Raw genomic sequence first — 17,275 nt, 5'->3', positions numbered from 1 at the left:
ACAATGGTACAAAACATTTACCACACTTTTTTTTGCCATGCCAATGGCATGTGAAAATCCCAGGTGAGGTATCAAGCCCACACCACAGCAGTGACTTGAGCTGCTGCAATGATAATGCCAGATCCTTAACTTGCTGCATCACGAGAGAATTCCTATCACATTTTCCAATGTGCTCTCCAAAGGGCCAAACCCAAGGGTGAACAGCACAGGCCACTCAGATCAACATTTCAACTGTATCCTCCACATAGCCTCCATCAAACCTTGTGCTATGAACTAACTGCCCAGAGATTTCCAGCATTCCAACTTTGCCTGCTTGTAAATAGCACACTCAGCTGAGTTTCTTTCAACTGTTATCATCCACAAATTCTTGATACAAAACTTTTTACTCTAAACTAATTCTCTATATTTCCAATATCTCAAGAATTTCTTGTCTAATACACTCCAAGCCCCAAAACTTGATCACTGCAAATCCACCTCCAAAATGGACTGCCTGAAAATGAAAGCAACATGGAAAGAAAATACTGACTTTAATTGTACCATACTTAAAAATGTATTTTTATGTTTCCATGTCTGTCTCGCACACTGGACCACGAGTTCCTCAAAAGACAAACCTATTTCTTATTTTGATAACAATGGTGACAATAACAACAGCTAATATTTACAAAGAATTTAATCTGTGCTATGCTCTAAGTGCCTTTTCATGATCTATCTTCTCTTAACCATTCAAGGAGGATAAGATACGACTAAAGCGTTCTACTGTGGCCCAGAGAAATTATATAACTTGCCCAGGGTCACACAATCTGTAAGCGGTGAAGATGGGAATCAGATTCAGAAGGCTTGACTTCAAAATCCTTGTTCTTAGAAACTACTAAATGCTGCCATGTAGAAAAACACACTAACTATGCAACACAGAGGCACTCTCCAGACAAACCCAAACCGAGGGACACTACAAATCCCTGAACAGTGCCCCTCAGAACTCTTAAGATCACCTAAAAAAGGAAAAGTCAAAGTCAAAGGAACTGTCAAATCTAGAGGAACTGAAATGATGACTGTTATGTGGCCCCCTGGATGGGATCATGGGACAAAAAGTAAAAGGCTCTTAGGCAAAAATCCAAGGAAATCCGAATAAAGTACGGATTTCAGTTAACAGTGAAGTGTCAATACTGGCTCATTACTTAAGACTAATGTATCTTATGACCAGTGTAAGACATTAACAATAGGGATAACTAGGCATCCCAGAATTCTCAATATCTTTATAACTCTTCTGTAAATCTAAAATTATTCTTAACTAAAAATTTTATTATTAAGAAAACAATTTGAAAAGATACATGCACCTCAGTGTTCACTACAGCACTATTTACAGCACCTAAAACATGGAGGCAACCTACATGTCCAGCAACAGAGGAATAGATAAAGAAGACATGGAACATATATACAATGGAATATTATGCATGTCTAGTCACTTATGGAGCATGATAATATGAGAAAAAAGAATGTATACATGCATGTGTAACTGGGTCACCATGCTGTACAGTATAAAAAAATAACATATTGGGGAAATTGAAAAAAAAAGAAAATTCGTTTAAAATTGTAAAAAAAAAAAAAAAAAAAAAGGAGTATTTTTCAGCCACAAAAAATGAAATAACTTTTGCAGCAACATGAATGGACCTAGCGATTTCCATTCTGAGTGAATTAAGTTAGAAAAAGACAAATATCATATAACATCATTTATATGTAGAATCTAATAAAATGATTCAAAAGAACTTCTGTAATTAAATTGCATTACATGAAAATGGCAGAGGGATTTGGCAGATGTTATCAAGTCTCTAGCCAGCTGAATCTGAGTTGATGTGAAAGAAGGCCATACTAGGTAGGCATGACCTCATCAGATTAAAGAGGTTCCAGGACTTCCCTGAAGTCAGAGAGATGCAAAGCTAGAGATTCTGCCTTGAAGAGGAGAGGTCATGTAACAAGGAACAGTGGGCCATGTCCAGGAGCTCAGAATGGCCCCAGGCAGACAGCCAGCAAGGAAGCAGGCACCTCAGTCCTACAACCTCAAGCCTCTGACAACTCCAAAACCAGGGAACTAAAAGAGGACTATGAGCCTCAGATAAGATGGTAGCTCCAGCCAACATTTAGATTTCAGCCTGTGAGAGGCTTTGAGACACACAGCTACCTGTACTCAGACTCTTGCACCACAGAAGCTGTGAGATAGTCTATCTGTGTTGTTTGAAGCTACCAAATGTGTAGTTATTAGTTATGTGGTAATACAAAACTAATACAGTGATAAATGATCTACCAGGAAAATACATGCCACATGTAGAAGAAAAGAATACCATCAGGGTTGATATTCTAATTTTTTAAATAGCTGGTTCAATACAGGTACATAAATGAAAATGGACATGGGTCACAGACAATCTGGACTGGGGCACACAAGCCTTGCCTTAATAAACAAAACCTTCCTAAATATTATAAAGAAAACTCATTTATAAAGACATGATAATTCCACCAAGGAAATTCACATAGCCAAAAAACATATTCAAAGTTAAACATCTCATTACTAATCAGAGAAAAATTAAAACAGTGAAGTGCTATGTCTACAAAACTCACAAATTCAAAAGAGTAACTTTGACACATTACAGCTAGATGTGAAAAACAGTGTTTTTCTGGGTTGTGAGAATATAAATTAGCACGATATTTTAGACACAAATTGTATAGGGTCTACACAGTTTTTTTTTTTTTTTTTTTTTTTTCGGTCTTTTGTCCTTTTTAGGGCTGCACCCGTGGCACATGGAGGTTCCCAGGCTAGGGGTCTAATTGGAGCTGTAGGCACCGGCCTACACCAGGGCCACAGCAATGTCAGATTCGAGCCTTGTCTGTGACCTACACCACCGTTCACGGCAATGCTAGATCCTTAACCCACTGAGTGAGGCCAGGGATCGAACCCACAACCTGACGGTTCCTAGTCAGATTCGTTTCTGCTGTGCCACAACGGGAACTCCACTATACAGATTTTAAATGTGCATACCTCTGGATTCGGCAATACCAATTTTATACATATATTTGATAAAAATAATTATACCGACATGTATGTACAAAACGAATATTGCATGACCAATTTTATTTATCATAATTTTTAATCTTGTCTCCCTTCTCACCTTAAATTCTAAGCTACATGAGATCAGGGACTCGTGCCACATATTAGGAGCTCACAAAAAATGTGTTGTTATGGTAGCAAACTAAGCTTGACTGCATACAATGCAATACCATGCACTTAATGTTAAGTCATGAACTGACTTAGAAGAAAGTCCATAAGATATTGCTGAATAAAAGAAGCAAGTTGCCCAGAAATGTTATAAAAGGGAAAACCTGCAACTATTTATGTCCACATATATAGGAATATGCATAAAGAAACAGATGGTTATATAGTTCTCAAATTATTAACAGTGGTTAACTTCTAGGTTAATTTGGACACTTCTCAGAATCGTTTCCATAGGAGTGCTCTTACTTTTAAAATAACAAAATTAGTAAGTTCGACTCTTTAAAGAAAACTTGCCATTTATATATTTACTTCCTTAGCCTCGAAGTTCAGCTCACTTATTTCTTCTTAAACTAGATATTCCTTTTTTTTTTTTTTTTGTCTTTTTAGGACCATGTGTGTGACATAGGGAAACTCCCAGGCTAGGGGTTGAACTAGCAGCTGCCAGCCTATGCCACAGCCAGAGCAACGTTAGATCCTAGCAGCTTCTTCGACCTATACCGCAGCTCATGGCAACACTGGATCCTTAATCCGCTGAGCAAGGCCAGGGATCTAACCCGCATCCTCATGGATACTAGTCGGGTTCTTAACCCACTGAGCCACAACAGGAATTCCTTAAACTAGATATTCTTAATCAAGGACCAGTGGATACCTATGGGCTGAATGATGGGATAAGGAGGAGACTGCCATCCTTTGGAATTATTTTCAAAGTATTTTTCAGGAAGATGGTCCATAGAAGTTCATTGGATTCTCAATGGTATCTATGATGCAATACCACTGTCACTGTATCCAACTGCCAACCACACAACTGCTGGTAATTTACTTTCCTTTTAGAGAAACCATGGCAACAACAACAACAACAAAAAAGGAAAGAAAAGAAACCATGGCGGTAGACACTTTGACTTTGACCTAACTTTCAAAGGGGAAACAATGAAGCTTAATGCACATTTGGAGGCGTTAAGTAGTCAATGCTGAAACATAGCATTTCTACGCCAGAACTACCAAACCTTTAGGTGGGTGCAAAACTAACCAGTCTTAAGAATGGTTTTCATAGAAATTCAACACTCACCATTTTCCTCATGGCAGTAGTCAAAGCCTGCCACACTACATCTTCGAAAAACCATCTTGTTCTCTGTGAGAGTTCCTGTCTTATCAGAAAAGAGGTACTGAATCTGTCCAAGATCCTCAGTGATGTTCAGGGCTCGGCACTGAACAGTAGAATCCATCTTCTCATTGTAGAAATCCACGTCACTTTGAATAAAATATATCTGTCCCAGCTTCACGATTTCAATGGAAACATAGAGAGAAATGGGAATCAAGACCTAAAAAGAGCCAGTTAAAAAGAAATGTCAAAAGGGGAAAAGAAAGGATGAGAAACCAAATATAGGTGTCTAAGTAGCAAAGATCTCAAACCTCTATGATGTGCTCAATAGACATTACCTGTAGCAGGATGATCATGGTCCAAAACATATAGAATCCTGCCAACACTGGTGATGTGACATGGCCATCAGGCTCAGGGATGTTAAAAAAGGGTATGTTTTTATATCTGCTCAACCAGATTCCATGACCTTTCAAAAAACACACAGAAATCAAAAGGATGCTTACATATTTATTATGCAAACACAGACCTTTATTCCTAAAGAAAGAGGAGAAGGAGTTCCCATCTTGGCGCAACAGAAATGAATCCGACTAGGAACCATGAAGTTGCAGATTCGATCCTTGGCCTTGCTCAGGTTAAGGATCTGGTGTTGCTGTGAGCTGTGGTGTGGGTTGCAGACGTGGCTCGGATCCCATGTTGCTGTGGCTGTGGTGTAGGCTGGCAGCAACAGCTCAGATTAGACCTCTAGCCTTGGAACTTCCATATGCTGTGGGTGCGGCCCTAAAAAGACAAAAGACAAAAAAAAAAGAAAGAAAGAGGATGAAAGTATTTATTTCGGTTGAACACCAATCATTTATTTTGAAAAACAAATTCAAATTCAAGGCTACATATTCTCCTGTCTCTCACTCTTTTTTCTTGGTTTTTAGTGCACTATTTGAGGCATATGAAAGTTCCCAGACTAGGGGTTGAATCAGAGCTACGGCTGCCAGCCTAGGGTGCCACAGCCATAGAAATGCAGGATCCGAGCTGTGTCTGTAGCCTACACCACAGCTCACAACATCACCAGATTCCTGACCCACTGAGCGAGGCCAGGTACTGAACCCACGTTCTCAAGGATACTAGTCGGATTCATTTCCACTGAGCCACAATGGGAACTCCTGTCTCTCTTTTTCTACATCGCTTTCCAAGTCCCTTTAGTACTGTGGCCATGTGTAACTGGATATGATCAATATTAATGCTTTTCTGGTCAGAGAATGAGAGAGCTGAAGATGTGAAGAAAAAAATTACTGGCAAATAAAACCTCCCTTTCAGAAGCCAAACTTAAATTCATAAATATCATTTTGAAAATAAAATATTCCTAAATGAGTATCTTGCTGAAAAGATGTCAGCAAATAATCAAATTCCACCTACCCAATGCACCAGTTAAACACATTATAACCAAAAGTAGGACACACCAGAGGACATCTGTATTTGCTCTTCTTTCTAACTTGCTGCGCTTATACCTTGGTCCACTGTTGTTCAGCATCGCTTTGGTTTCATGACCTACATGGGTAACAAAGTATGTCAGAAAATGGGCACATTAAAGCTAGGTAAAAAATACCCTATTTTTAAATCTCTCCAGCTGATAGTTTAATGACAAGTAATTATGTAATAGATTTTGTTAATTTACTTTGCCTCTCTGATCCATTTAGAAAAAGAAACCAACAATTAAGGTTATCAAGATGACATTTCTTTCCTGCTTCCAGAGACTGCATTTTGAGTAAATGGAAAATGTTAACTTGCAAAAAAGCACATAGGAGACAATGGTGAAAAGTTCGAAGTGTAACCAACCTGCATAAACCACGATGCCCATGACAGCCTCTGTGTTCCTTATGGTGCATCCTCTAAGTAATAAATTCTCTTTACTGAGACCCACACGTTCTTTGTTGGAATGTTCTCTATAAGAAAGACACCATAGAGATTTATTTTAAAATAGCAAAAATGGAGACGTAAAAATAAAAATTGTAACTTTTGAGTTTTCTCCATTGGAGAATGAAGTTACACAGTTCACAGAGAGCGTTTTAAATCCCTGACACATTTGCTTTTCTTTTCAGAGTTGCATTACCCACTGTGGCTTGAAAAAAAGATGCAACAAGTTTCTAACACTGTTTTCTATTATTCCTTGTTTGTCAACTTCTAATAACACAAACACTAAAAATATTCTAAATAAGGTATCCACTTCTACAACAGAAATTGTATTTCAGGGTAACTCAATAGCTGATGAAAAGAAAGGTCTTGATGGAATTAGAAAATTATCATTTTAGACCCTGGTGAAATCAAGGATTATTCTTAACAATGATAATCCGTGGCTGCTAAAATTATCAGGTGGAAGGCTGGGGAACTTTCTAATGAAATAAGGCTGACAACACAGATCTCAACAGAACTGATGAGGGGACATCACAGTCCTCTAGGTGTTGAGATGAAAGTGTCCATTTCCTTGTGAATCTAATCAAGCCTCTATGAGAGGAATTTAACTGGTATCTGTGACATCAGGGGATCTGTGAAGGCTTTGAAACTATAACATTTCCCCATGTGTGTCTAGGTGAGTGCATATGCACTTGTCATTTTCTACGGAGAAAAGCTATTTCTTTCATCAGATTCTGAAAGTGCCTCTGGACAGTCTTCAAGAAACAAGACTAGAAAAACATGTTAACCACCACCACAAGGGTGCCGTTGGCCAAAGCTACCAGATCTGCAGTGGTAACCTCCGTAAGCACAATGACCCAGTCTACTTGACAAATGAGGGGCCTGGAGGAAAAGGCGGGGTGGGGGGACCCAAAGCAGGAAGCACGCAATCAGCTCAATCTAGACTTTGGTAAATTCTGCAAGTTCAATGGCCCAGTGTCTTGGGAGGCTAAATTTAGAGACCTATCAACCAAATATAAATTGAAGAATTTTGTTTTGAGACTGGTTAGAATATACTGACCATAAAATATTTTTGAGACTGAGAAATCAGAACAAAGACTAGGTATTAGATTCTAGCAAGAAATTGTAATTTAGTTCAATGTGATGATGATGCTATGGCTACTGCATTTTAAGAAAGTCCTTTTCTGCTTTATATTCACAGCGAAGCGTTTACAGTGAATGATGTGATATAGGGATGGGGAAGGAAGTGGGAGGATAAGTGAAACGAAGTTGGCAAAATTACAAAAGAGTTAAAACTGAGCGAGGGCCCATGGGTGTTCATAGCACTCTTGCTTCCTACTTTTGCATGTTTGAAATCTTCTGTAATAAACAGTGTTAAAATTATCAAAGCAATCACTTGATTAAATTACACTAGTAGCTTGTGAAAATTTTTTAAATAAACCAAAAGTAATGTATTTCATCTATTTTGTGAAAATGCATTATTGATTTCAGCTGTAAAATTAGACGGCTGACTAAGCAATATACTTCCGTCTACTAGTTGTTTCTTCTTTGTTACATAGAGGAAAATTGTCATCGTGTCTGCTATCCTTGCTATCTGGAATTACAAGGAAAAGAAAATAAAGGCTCTTCAGAAAGTTTCCTACCACAGAGGAGGAGGAAAAGAGACAGATTTGTCATTTCACGCCTTTAATTTGTAAAGGACTTTTCTTCTAAAAGGTGTATGTTTACATGGCTTCAGATAAATGTATATAGAATGTTTGGGTCATAGACAGAACTAGTAGTGTCCTTGGGTTTCATCTAATTCTACTTCCTGGATTTACAGATGAGGGAACGAAGTTTCAACATTCACATTTCCACGTGGTGTTCCTAGGCATGCATCACACAGTCCTCATTAACACAGCATTTGTGATCCCTAGACCTTTTACAGGGACAGATGTAACATATGAAAGGATCAGTTCCAAAGTTCCTTAGTGCATTAAGATTTTCTTCTCCTGGAAGCCTTCTTTTTTACCATTACATCATTCTAGATTATAACCATTACATCAAAGCCTGGCTTCTATCTTTACTGTGCCTGCTCCAAACTGTAAACATATCTGACCCTTGATGGGTGTGTGATATTTGGCACCTAAACAGTGTGGGACCTTCAGATTCCATACGAGACACTGACCTGTCCACAAACATGTCAAGATGTGATGTTTTGCCATTTCCCCCCTGCAAAACCATCACCACAATCAGGAAAATAAACATATCCATCATTCCTAGATGTTACATAGGCTCATCCATTCAAGAGCCTACATAACATCTACCATGTGCCCAATGCTCCCATCTGGATGATGAGAACAGAAAAACTTAGCTCCTGTAGTCTCTAACAGGAGGTGACTGATATGGTAATATGTTAAGTGTAAGTAGTATAGTTATTACAATAGAAATCTGATATTCTGCACATGATGTGGTACAAAGAGGGAAGAAGTCAGTGCTACCTGAGAATAAGAAGGTCAGAGAGGCCATCAATCATGCAGAGTGAGTTTGAGCATCTCAAGTTTTTTGTTGATTTTAGAAAATAGGCCACTCAGCAGGAAAAGGATAAGGAGCTAGTTCAGCAGATAAAACAATTTCACAAAAAATTACTGTATCCACCTGGGTGGACTCTACTAAATATACATGCTCTGAGTCAGAGTCTGTGCAGAGTTCTATGTTGCAGACCACGCAGCGATAAACTAAAGTTCCCATTCTTTCCTGTCTGTGATTGTGCCAGAAAGTCAGCATTCCCAATAGGGGGCTGCACAAACTGTACTCAGACTTTTTTTTTTTTTTTTGGTCTTTTTTTTCAGATGCTGAAGTTCAGGTCAAAAAATGGCCGCCCTTAAATCTGACACTGACAAGAGGAATAAAACTTTTATTGAAGTATAACTGATTTACAATATCGTATTAGTTTCAGGTGTAGAGCACAGTGATTCAGTTACACACTTCAGGTTCTCCTCCCTTATCGGTTATTATAAAATAGTAAGTATAGTTCCCTGGGCTGTACAGGAGGTTCTTGTTGGTTATCTTATTTTTGATAAAGTAGTGTGTATTATGGTAATCCCTAACTTCTAATTGATCCCTCTCCCACCTCACTTCTTCCCTTTGGTAATCATACATTTGTTTTCCACCCAAGAGGAAATTTTGTAAATTGTCAGCCAACAGGAGGAAATATGACTAAAAAGGACTAATCCTAAGAGATGGCTTATGAACACATTTCTGAAGACAGGACCATCAGTTAACATCTCTTCATGATCCCGCCTCTTTGAGATCTACCTTATTCTCATCTACCCTTCCAACACACTTAACCACTCACGACTCTGCAAATGCACCACGGTCTCAGGCCTTAATGCCATTACCTGTGCTGCTCCTTGAACCTGCTTTGAGCATTTATGTACAGGTTAGTGTATGGATAAATGCTTCCTTTCTCTTGGGTAACTACTTAGGAGTGGAATGGCCAGATCATAGGGTAAGAGTGTTTAACTTTTTAGGATATTCCCAAACTAATTTCTAAAGTCGTAGTAACATTTTCCGTTCCTACCAGTATGAGTGCTCTAATTCCTCTACATCCTTTTGAAGGGTTGGTATAGTTGGTCCTTTTAATTTAGCAGTTGTACCTCTGGGGTTTTAACTTGCTTCTTTTCACATAGATATTTGTCATTCATATATCTTTTTTGGTTAAGGGTTTGCTCAAGTTTTTGACCATTTAAAAAATTGTATTGTTTGGCATTCCCATTGTGGCTCAGTGGTAACAAGTCCAGCTAGTATCCATGAAGATGCAGGTTCAGTCCCTGCCCTTGATCAGTGGGTTAAGGATCTAGCATTGCTGTGAGCTGTAATGTAGGTCACAGATGCAGCTCAGATCCCACGTTGCTGTGGCAGTGGTGTAGGCTGGCAGCTGCAGCTCCAATTGGACCCCTAGCCTGGGAAGGTCCACATGCTGCGTGAGCAGCCCTTTTTAAAAAAAAAAAAAAGACAGAAGTATTGTATTATTTACTTATTACTGAGTTTCACAATGTCTTTATATATTCTCAGTACAAGCCCTATCTCAGATAAATGCATTGCAAATATTTTATTCTGGTCTGTGACTTATGTTTTTATCCACTTAGCAGTGCGATTTGAAGAAAATAAGCTTCTAATTTTGATGAAAATTTTGTCTTTACTTACTTTGTCCTTTTAAGAATTGTGTTTTTGGTGTTGTATCTAAGAAATCTTTGCCTAACACAGGATGGCAAAGATTTCCTCTACATTTTCTTTGAGGAGTTTTATAATTTCAGGTTTACATGTAAGTATAGGATCAATTTTTAGTCAATTTTTTTAAGTGGTGAGAGGTCTGGATTGAAGGTTTTTTTTTTAATATAGATGTCTAATTATTGCCACATAATTTTTTGTTTTGCAGTATCATTTGTTGAAACAACTAATCTTTTTCCACTAAGCCTCTGCCAGTTGTCACTAAATTGTCAAAAGCAAGTTTCCCGTAAAGGTCTGGGTCAATTTCTGGACGCTATAATCTCTTCCATTGGCCTCCTGGTCCATATTTATGCCAAAACAAAATCTGCTAGTATTAACCCTCCAAATTTGTTCTTCTTTCTCAAATTTGTTATAGTTAAATAGGTTCTTTGCATCTCCACAAACATTTTTAGAATAAACTTAAGTTCAAAAAAAAAAAAAAAAAACTTGCTAAGATTTCAACTGGGATTACTATAGATCAATTTGGGGAAAACCTGACATCCTAGCAATACAGAGTCTTTTCAATGCATGAACATATGTCTCTCCATTTAGTTAAGTCTCTAGTTTCTCTCAAAAGTGTGGCCTTTTATATCTTTTGTCAGGTTGTTTTTTTAAGATTTTTTTCCTGATGCTATTATAAAATGATTTTTTTAAATGTCAATACCTGTTCCCTGCTAGTATACAGAAATCTAATTTTTGTATATTGATCTTGTTTCCTACAACATTGCTAAACTCAGTTTAGTTTTTTTTTTTTTTGTAGATTTCATCAGATTTTTCTACAAAGACCACCACACTCTCTATGAATAAAAGACAGTTTTATTTATTATTATTTGGCGCTTCTACTTCCTTTACGTTAGCTATAACCTCCAGCACAATCTTAAATACAAGTGATTAGAGACAATATCCATGTGTTGTTTCTGATCTTAGGGAAAAAGGTCTTTCACCATTTAAGTATGATTTTAACTGTGGGGTTTTTGTAGATGCCCTTTCTCAGGTTGAGAAGTTCCCTTCTATTTTCAGTTTGCAAGAAGTCGATTTTGTCGTAATGCTTTTTCTATACGTCCATGAGATGCTCACCTGGTTTTTCTTTTTTCAATTTGTTAATTACATTTTGTTAATATGGTGAGTTATATTGTTTGATCTTCTAATGTTAAGTCAATCCTGAATTTTTAGTTTAAGTCCCACTGAGGCATTATGTATTATCCTTTTTAAATACTGTTGGGTTTGATTTGCTCTAATTCTGAGTAGATATTTTTGTATCTAAGTTCATGAGGGATATTAATCTTCCCTTAAATGTCTTTATATTCTTTTGGTATCAGGATAACTCTCATCTCAAACAATGAGTTGGGAACTTTTTTATGTTTTTCTCACAAGACCACCACTATAAAGTAAGTCTAACTGACTCCTCTTAAAAATCAGGAAGGATCAAAGAGTAAATAACTTGGCCCCTGAAATAAAGCACTGAAGGGGCAGAAACCAGTCTGAAATTAAGACAGACCCTAAATTCTAGCTGCTCTTGAAAAGGGATGTAGATCCAACAGGAAGCCTCTAAAATGAACACTGTTGTGGATTCCCATACTTTTTCTTAGATATATTTCAAAATCATTAGATAACTTTTGTCAACATAATTGTCCACCTGATAATCCTAATAGGATAGAAGGACCTCATTCTATCATGTCACTTAAGCTGGCAAGTCTGTCCAAACACTGTCTTCCAAGTAACGAATATGTCTTGGGCTTAACGTGGAGTTCATGTAAGACATTCATATACCACTGAAAGAGATTCTCGGATTAAGAACAAGATTTTGCTGTTGTTTTAAAAAAATTACATACTTAAATATTTATCAAATAACTACAATAAGCCAAATTTCAAGGTGGCTTAATTTATAGCCTTTAGTGATTTAACTTGTGTATAAGAACACAAAAGTTCTGAGTTAAATATAATTGCAACATACAACTCTATTCACATCCCCAAAGGTAGGACATGTATCACTCACAAAAAGCCTCGGAATCTGTTGAGGTCATTGTTTGGACTTTCACATTCTATCCTACTGGAGAACTTCTCAGGATCAACTTCAGAGTCCTAAAAATATTTTTTTAAAAAAAATCACCAAACAAAAATACAAGGTTACATCTTGAGATTTAAGTTATTTATCCTTTCGCCAATGTTTTAAGATAAAACTAAGGCATAAAATTTAATGTACAGGAATAATAAATGAGATCAGAATGGGCCTAGAGTATTAATAAACATCTTCAGGTAATGAGAATGTCTGAATTATCTATTGGAATCCATGCGGTTCTCCCCACAGAAGACAGCTCTCCTCTTACAGTGCACATTTTTATCTGAAAGACACTGAAGAGTGAAAATACTTCTGTTGTTGTTCTTTAACCATATAGGTAATTTCTGAGATTAAGTATGCATGTGTATATATATCCATATGCTCACATACATATGAGTACTTGGAGCCCATATACCTTTGATCTCAGCAAATTTTATCTAAAAAGTTAAAATATGCTGTTATCAATATCTTACAAAATTCTCAAATAGATCAAATAATAATTTAAGATTGTTCTGTAAAACCAATGAGTAAATAAGCAAAGTGTCCTTACAGAAAATAGGCATGGATTCTCTAAGGCGTGGATTCACCAAGAACAAGCCCCATCAACCTTATCTCATTCCTTTTTTGTGTGGCTTTTTGGCTAATAAGATACATGCTATTCACACATCTCAAAGTATTAATATGTATATCAGCAAACATTTGGAGAACATGAGGAATATGACCCTATGATTTGCTATGAATATTTACCAACTTCTTCTGATGAACTAGAATCTATATTATGCCCTTTAAATATCTTAACTATTTTCTTCTTCACAACCTTATGAGTTAGGTTCTATGATTAGGCCTAATTAACAGATGAAGAAAGAGATACACAAAGAGGATCAGAGGATCAGTAATTGGCTAAAGGGCTCAAACCAAGAAGGTGTTTAAAGCCAGGCTTATAAACGAGGTCATCAGCTTCTAGGAAGCTCACCTTTGATTGAAAGCAAAGTATGCTGATTAATCAACTGGTATCGTCCTCAAAGTAAACATTTAGTGGTATGTAACAGAATTCCAAGTAGTATAAGATTTTTGCCAATGTTTTAGGTATAAGAATGCTTACAAATATGACCATTACAGTAAGCTGAGGGGCATGACAATCACAACTGATCTAAATGAATCTATAGGTAGAAAGAATGGACTTAATGTGACAAGGTAGAATTTACCAAAGATAAGGATGTTATTAGGCTAAACTATTTTTGGTTTATGAGAAACCTAACCTAATGATAGTTCAAATTAAAAAAAGTTACATTTTATATTTTTATTTTATTATTTTTCTGGCTGCACCCACAGCATATGGAAGTTCCAAGGCCAGGAATCACACCTGTGCCACAGCAGTGACCCAAGCCACTGCAGTGACAATGTCCAATCCTTAACCCACTGCACCACAAGAGAATTCCAAAAAAGTTACATTTTAGGGAGGTTCCTGCTGTGGCTCAGTGGTGTGAACCCAACTAGTATCTATGAGGACTCCAGTTCAATCCCTGGCCTTGCTCAGTAGGTTAAGGATCTGGCATTGCTGTGAGCTATGGTGTAGCTCATTAGATGCAGCTCAGATCCTACATTACTGTGGCTGTGCTGTGGTGTAGGCTGGCAGCCGCAGCTCCTATTTGACCCCTAGCCTGGGAACACTTCCCATACACCATGGGTGCAGCCCTAGAAAGACAAAAATAAACAAATTAATTAAAACTTACATTTTAAAATATCTCACCTCAAGTGCTTCTAGAGAAAGGAAATGAAAACCAATATTCAGGTATTTTGCATGATGTTTTTACATATATTACTTCATTTGAGTCTCACAATAAGACTGTGAGAGAGCCATCATCATTTCCACTTTAAGATAAAGAAACTGAAGCAGTGTTTAAGTGACCTGCCCAAAGTCACACAGCAATTAAATGGCAGAGCTGGGATTCATTCTAACTCACGTTAATATAACATCAAAACTCTTCTTTCCCTCACCACAGTGTGGTGAAGGCTCACAGCTCTGAGGCATGTGAAGTTACAAAAGTCTTAAAAGGCCTTGGTATATAAGTAATTACAGATTTTAGGAACAATGACCAGTTGGTATTTCCAGCTTCAATAAAACCTAACATAAAAATCTAAGTTTAAGAAAAATAAACTAGAAGTGGATTATTTCTATTGCAAAATAATTTCCCAAACTATTAGGTTCCTTAAATTCAATTCCAAAAAAATATATGCTTGCCAGACCGAAGTGTTTACTCCAAAGGCATTGTGTATTTTTATCTATAACCTACAGCACACCTCCACTGATATCTGGAACTGGATAGAGCTCTCTAAAATTCCATTTTGTAAAGGTAAAAATGAATTCAAAAATCTCTTTATCTATACATGTGAAAATGAGCTCAGTCATCATCTGAAAAGAAAAAAAGTCATCAACAGAGAACACATTACTCACCTGCTCTGAATAGCCCCGAACCACCTGCCTCTGTTTCAAATTGCTCTCTCCATCAAGACCGGAAGTCTCAATGTGACAGATTCCATCTGGATCAGTGGAAAAGAGTAAAACCATATCTGCAGGAATGACCTCATTACAGGAAAGCCGAATAAAGTCGCCAACAGTAACATCCTTCCAGCATCTGTCAACATATTTTTTCTCTTTACTAAAATTGGAAAAATAAAAAAATTAAAAAGAATATCGAGCTCAAAATACACATAAGTTTTTTAAAATTTTAGTATATAATTTAAAGTGTTAGGGTGAACTTTTTGGCCACACCCACAGCATGTGGAAGTTCCCAGGCCATGGATAGAACCCACGCCACAGCAGTGACAAGGCCAGATCCTTAACCCCCTGAGCCACCAGGGAACTCCATGGGTGAATTTTAATCTGTAAAATGCTAAAAAGGGGGAGCTTCCGTTGTGGCTCAGCAGGTTATGAATCCAAATAGTATCCATGAGAATGCAGGTTCAATCTCTGGTCTCACTCAATGGGTCAAAGATCCCGTATTGCCATGAGCTGTGGTGTAGATTGCAGACACGGCTCAGATTCCACATTGCTGTGGCTGTGGTATAGGCTGGCAGCTGCAGCTCTGATTTGACCGCTAGCCTAGGAACTTCCATATACTTGGAGGTTCAGCCCTAAAAAAGAAAAAAAAAAAAAAAGCTAAAAAGGGAAGCCAGAGAATTGGTAAAACTTAAAGTCCAAAAATTGATTCACCTGAAAATGTAGTTATTAAGCTGCCAAAACATATTTTTCAGTTCTTTTCCTGTGAAATTTGGAACCATTATGCTATTTGAGTAATTCTGGTCTAAAATTAAAATTAACATTGGATGAGTTTTGTTCATATACAAAGCAATCCTTGCGCACTGCCCTGCGGTCAGGTGACAAGGATCTCAAAGTGCACAAGACATTATTTGCTCTCAGAGAGCTTCCCATCTGGCAGGTAGGATGGATAAATTAAAGAAAACCCAAAAGATACGGAAAAAATACCCAGACACAACATTTTTAAAAATCATGATACTGCTAAACACATACAAGACCCCAATTATCATTTAATAGAAATAACTGGTTGTAACAGTACTGAATTGGCTGCAGCTGATCCCTAGAAAGGAGGAAGGGCCAATTTTAACCTGTTTCAAAAGTGTAGTTTTCCCATTCTATATATTCAATCCTATTTAGAGGAAAGGTACATCAATCGAGGTTGACTTGCCCTAAATACCCTGCTTTATGTTAAAGTCTTTGCCAAACCTCTCATGCATTTTCATATCAATGGCATGAATTAGGCTCCACAAAGCATTCTCGTTAGACTAGTTATGAAGTTTGTACCATAGAATATCGATTACGAGTCAAGCAGCATTTCACATAAAACACGGCCAGCCGGTGTTAGGAAGGTCTGTATCGTTCCCCCTATTTCCTCCCAAATAGCTTCAAAGAACTGCTATTTGCTATAAAAATTCACTTACTTTAAAAGTAAAGATTTATCTTCTATTACATATTTGGAGCTAAATATTCAAATTCATTGTCAAAGAAGCCTAGGAGATAGTTATATTCTAAGCTATATGACCTATATATTAAAAATGAATACATCATATTAAATAGAAATGCCATCTAATGCTGATACTTATATGACTTCTGCCATATGGAATTAGTTATTTCAAGAAATATTTAGCCTAAGTTCCCGTCATGGCCCAGTGGTTAACGAATCTGACTAGGAACCATGAGGTTGCAGGTTTGATCCCTGGCCTTGCTCAGTGGGTTAAGGATCCAGCGTTGCCATGAGCTGTGGGTCACAGACGCGGCTTGGATCCCACGTTTCTGTGGCTCTGGCTTAGGCCAGCGGCTGCAGCTCCGATTAGATCCCTAGCCTGGGAACCTCCATATGCTGCGGGAGCAGCCCTAGAAAAGGCAAAAAAAAAAAAAAAGAAAGAAATATTTAGCCTAAAGGGCTATCTAAGATTTTTATGACATATTCTCCCCCACTACCTAATGCACCAAGTTAAACTCAACTAAAGGAAATCCTTAATCACCTAAAAAGTTTGTCATTGTATGGAGAAAGATAAATCAATGGTTTGTTTTAACAATTTTTTTTCTACTGTTTGTATGCACCAATTTATTCTTCCATGGAGGGAAGTAATAGAAGATCCAAAAGATAAATCAATGGTTTGTTTTAACATTTTTTTTCTACTGTTTGTATGCACCAATTCA

At 37.4% G+C, this 17,275-nt stretch overlaps 1 protein-coding gene across 6 annotated transcripts in view; it reads right to left on the bottom strand.

Annotated features, from left to right (window-relative positions):
* The window catches only part of ATP10D (ATPase phospholipid transporting 10D (putative)), a 124,031-nt gene that overhangs the window by 60,052 nt on the left and 46,704 nt on the right, over nucleotides 1-17,275 (bottom strand). For 4 of the 6 annotated variants that reach the window (XM_021100567.1, XM_021100569.1, XM_021100568.1 and 1 more), the window contains 6 exons: nucleotides 15,029-15,233; nucleotides 12,511-12,596; nucleotides 6,189-6,295; nucleotides 5,769-5,900; nucleotides 4,700-4,827; nucleotides 4,329-4,581 (listed from right to left, as the gene is read on the bottom strand). In XM_021100567.1, the coding sequence (XP_020956226.1) occupies nucleotides 4,329-4,581; nucleotides 4,700-4,827; nucleotides 5,769-5,900; nucleotides 6,189-6,295; nucleotides 12,511-12,596; nucleotides 15,029-15,233 (911 nt within the window). The remainder of the gene's footprint in view (nucleotides 1-4,328; nucleotides 4,582-4,699; nucleotides 4,828-5,768; nucleotides 5,901-6,188; nucleotides 6,296-12,510; nucleotides 12,597-15,028; nucleotides 15,234-17,275) is intronic. The other 2 variants (XM_021100570.1, XM_021100566.1) reach the window with 1 other exon arrangement.

The sequence above is a fragment of the Sus scrofa genome, chromosome 8, assembly GCF_000003025.6.
Source record: "Sus scrofa isolate TJ Tabasco breed Duroc chromosome 8, Sscrofa11.1, whole genome shotgun sequence".
NCBI lineage: Eukaryota > Metazoa > Chordata > Mammalia > Artiodactyla > Suidae > Sus > Sus scrofa.
This window is presented reverse-complemented; position numbering and strand designations above follow the sequence as displayed.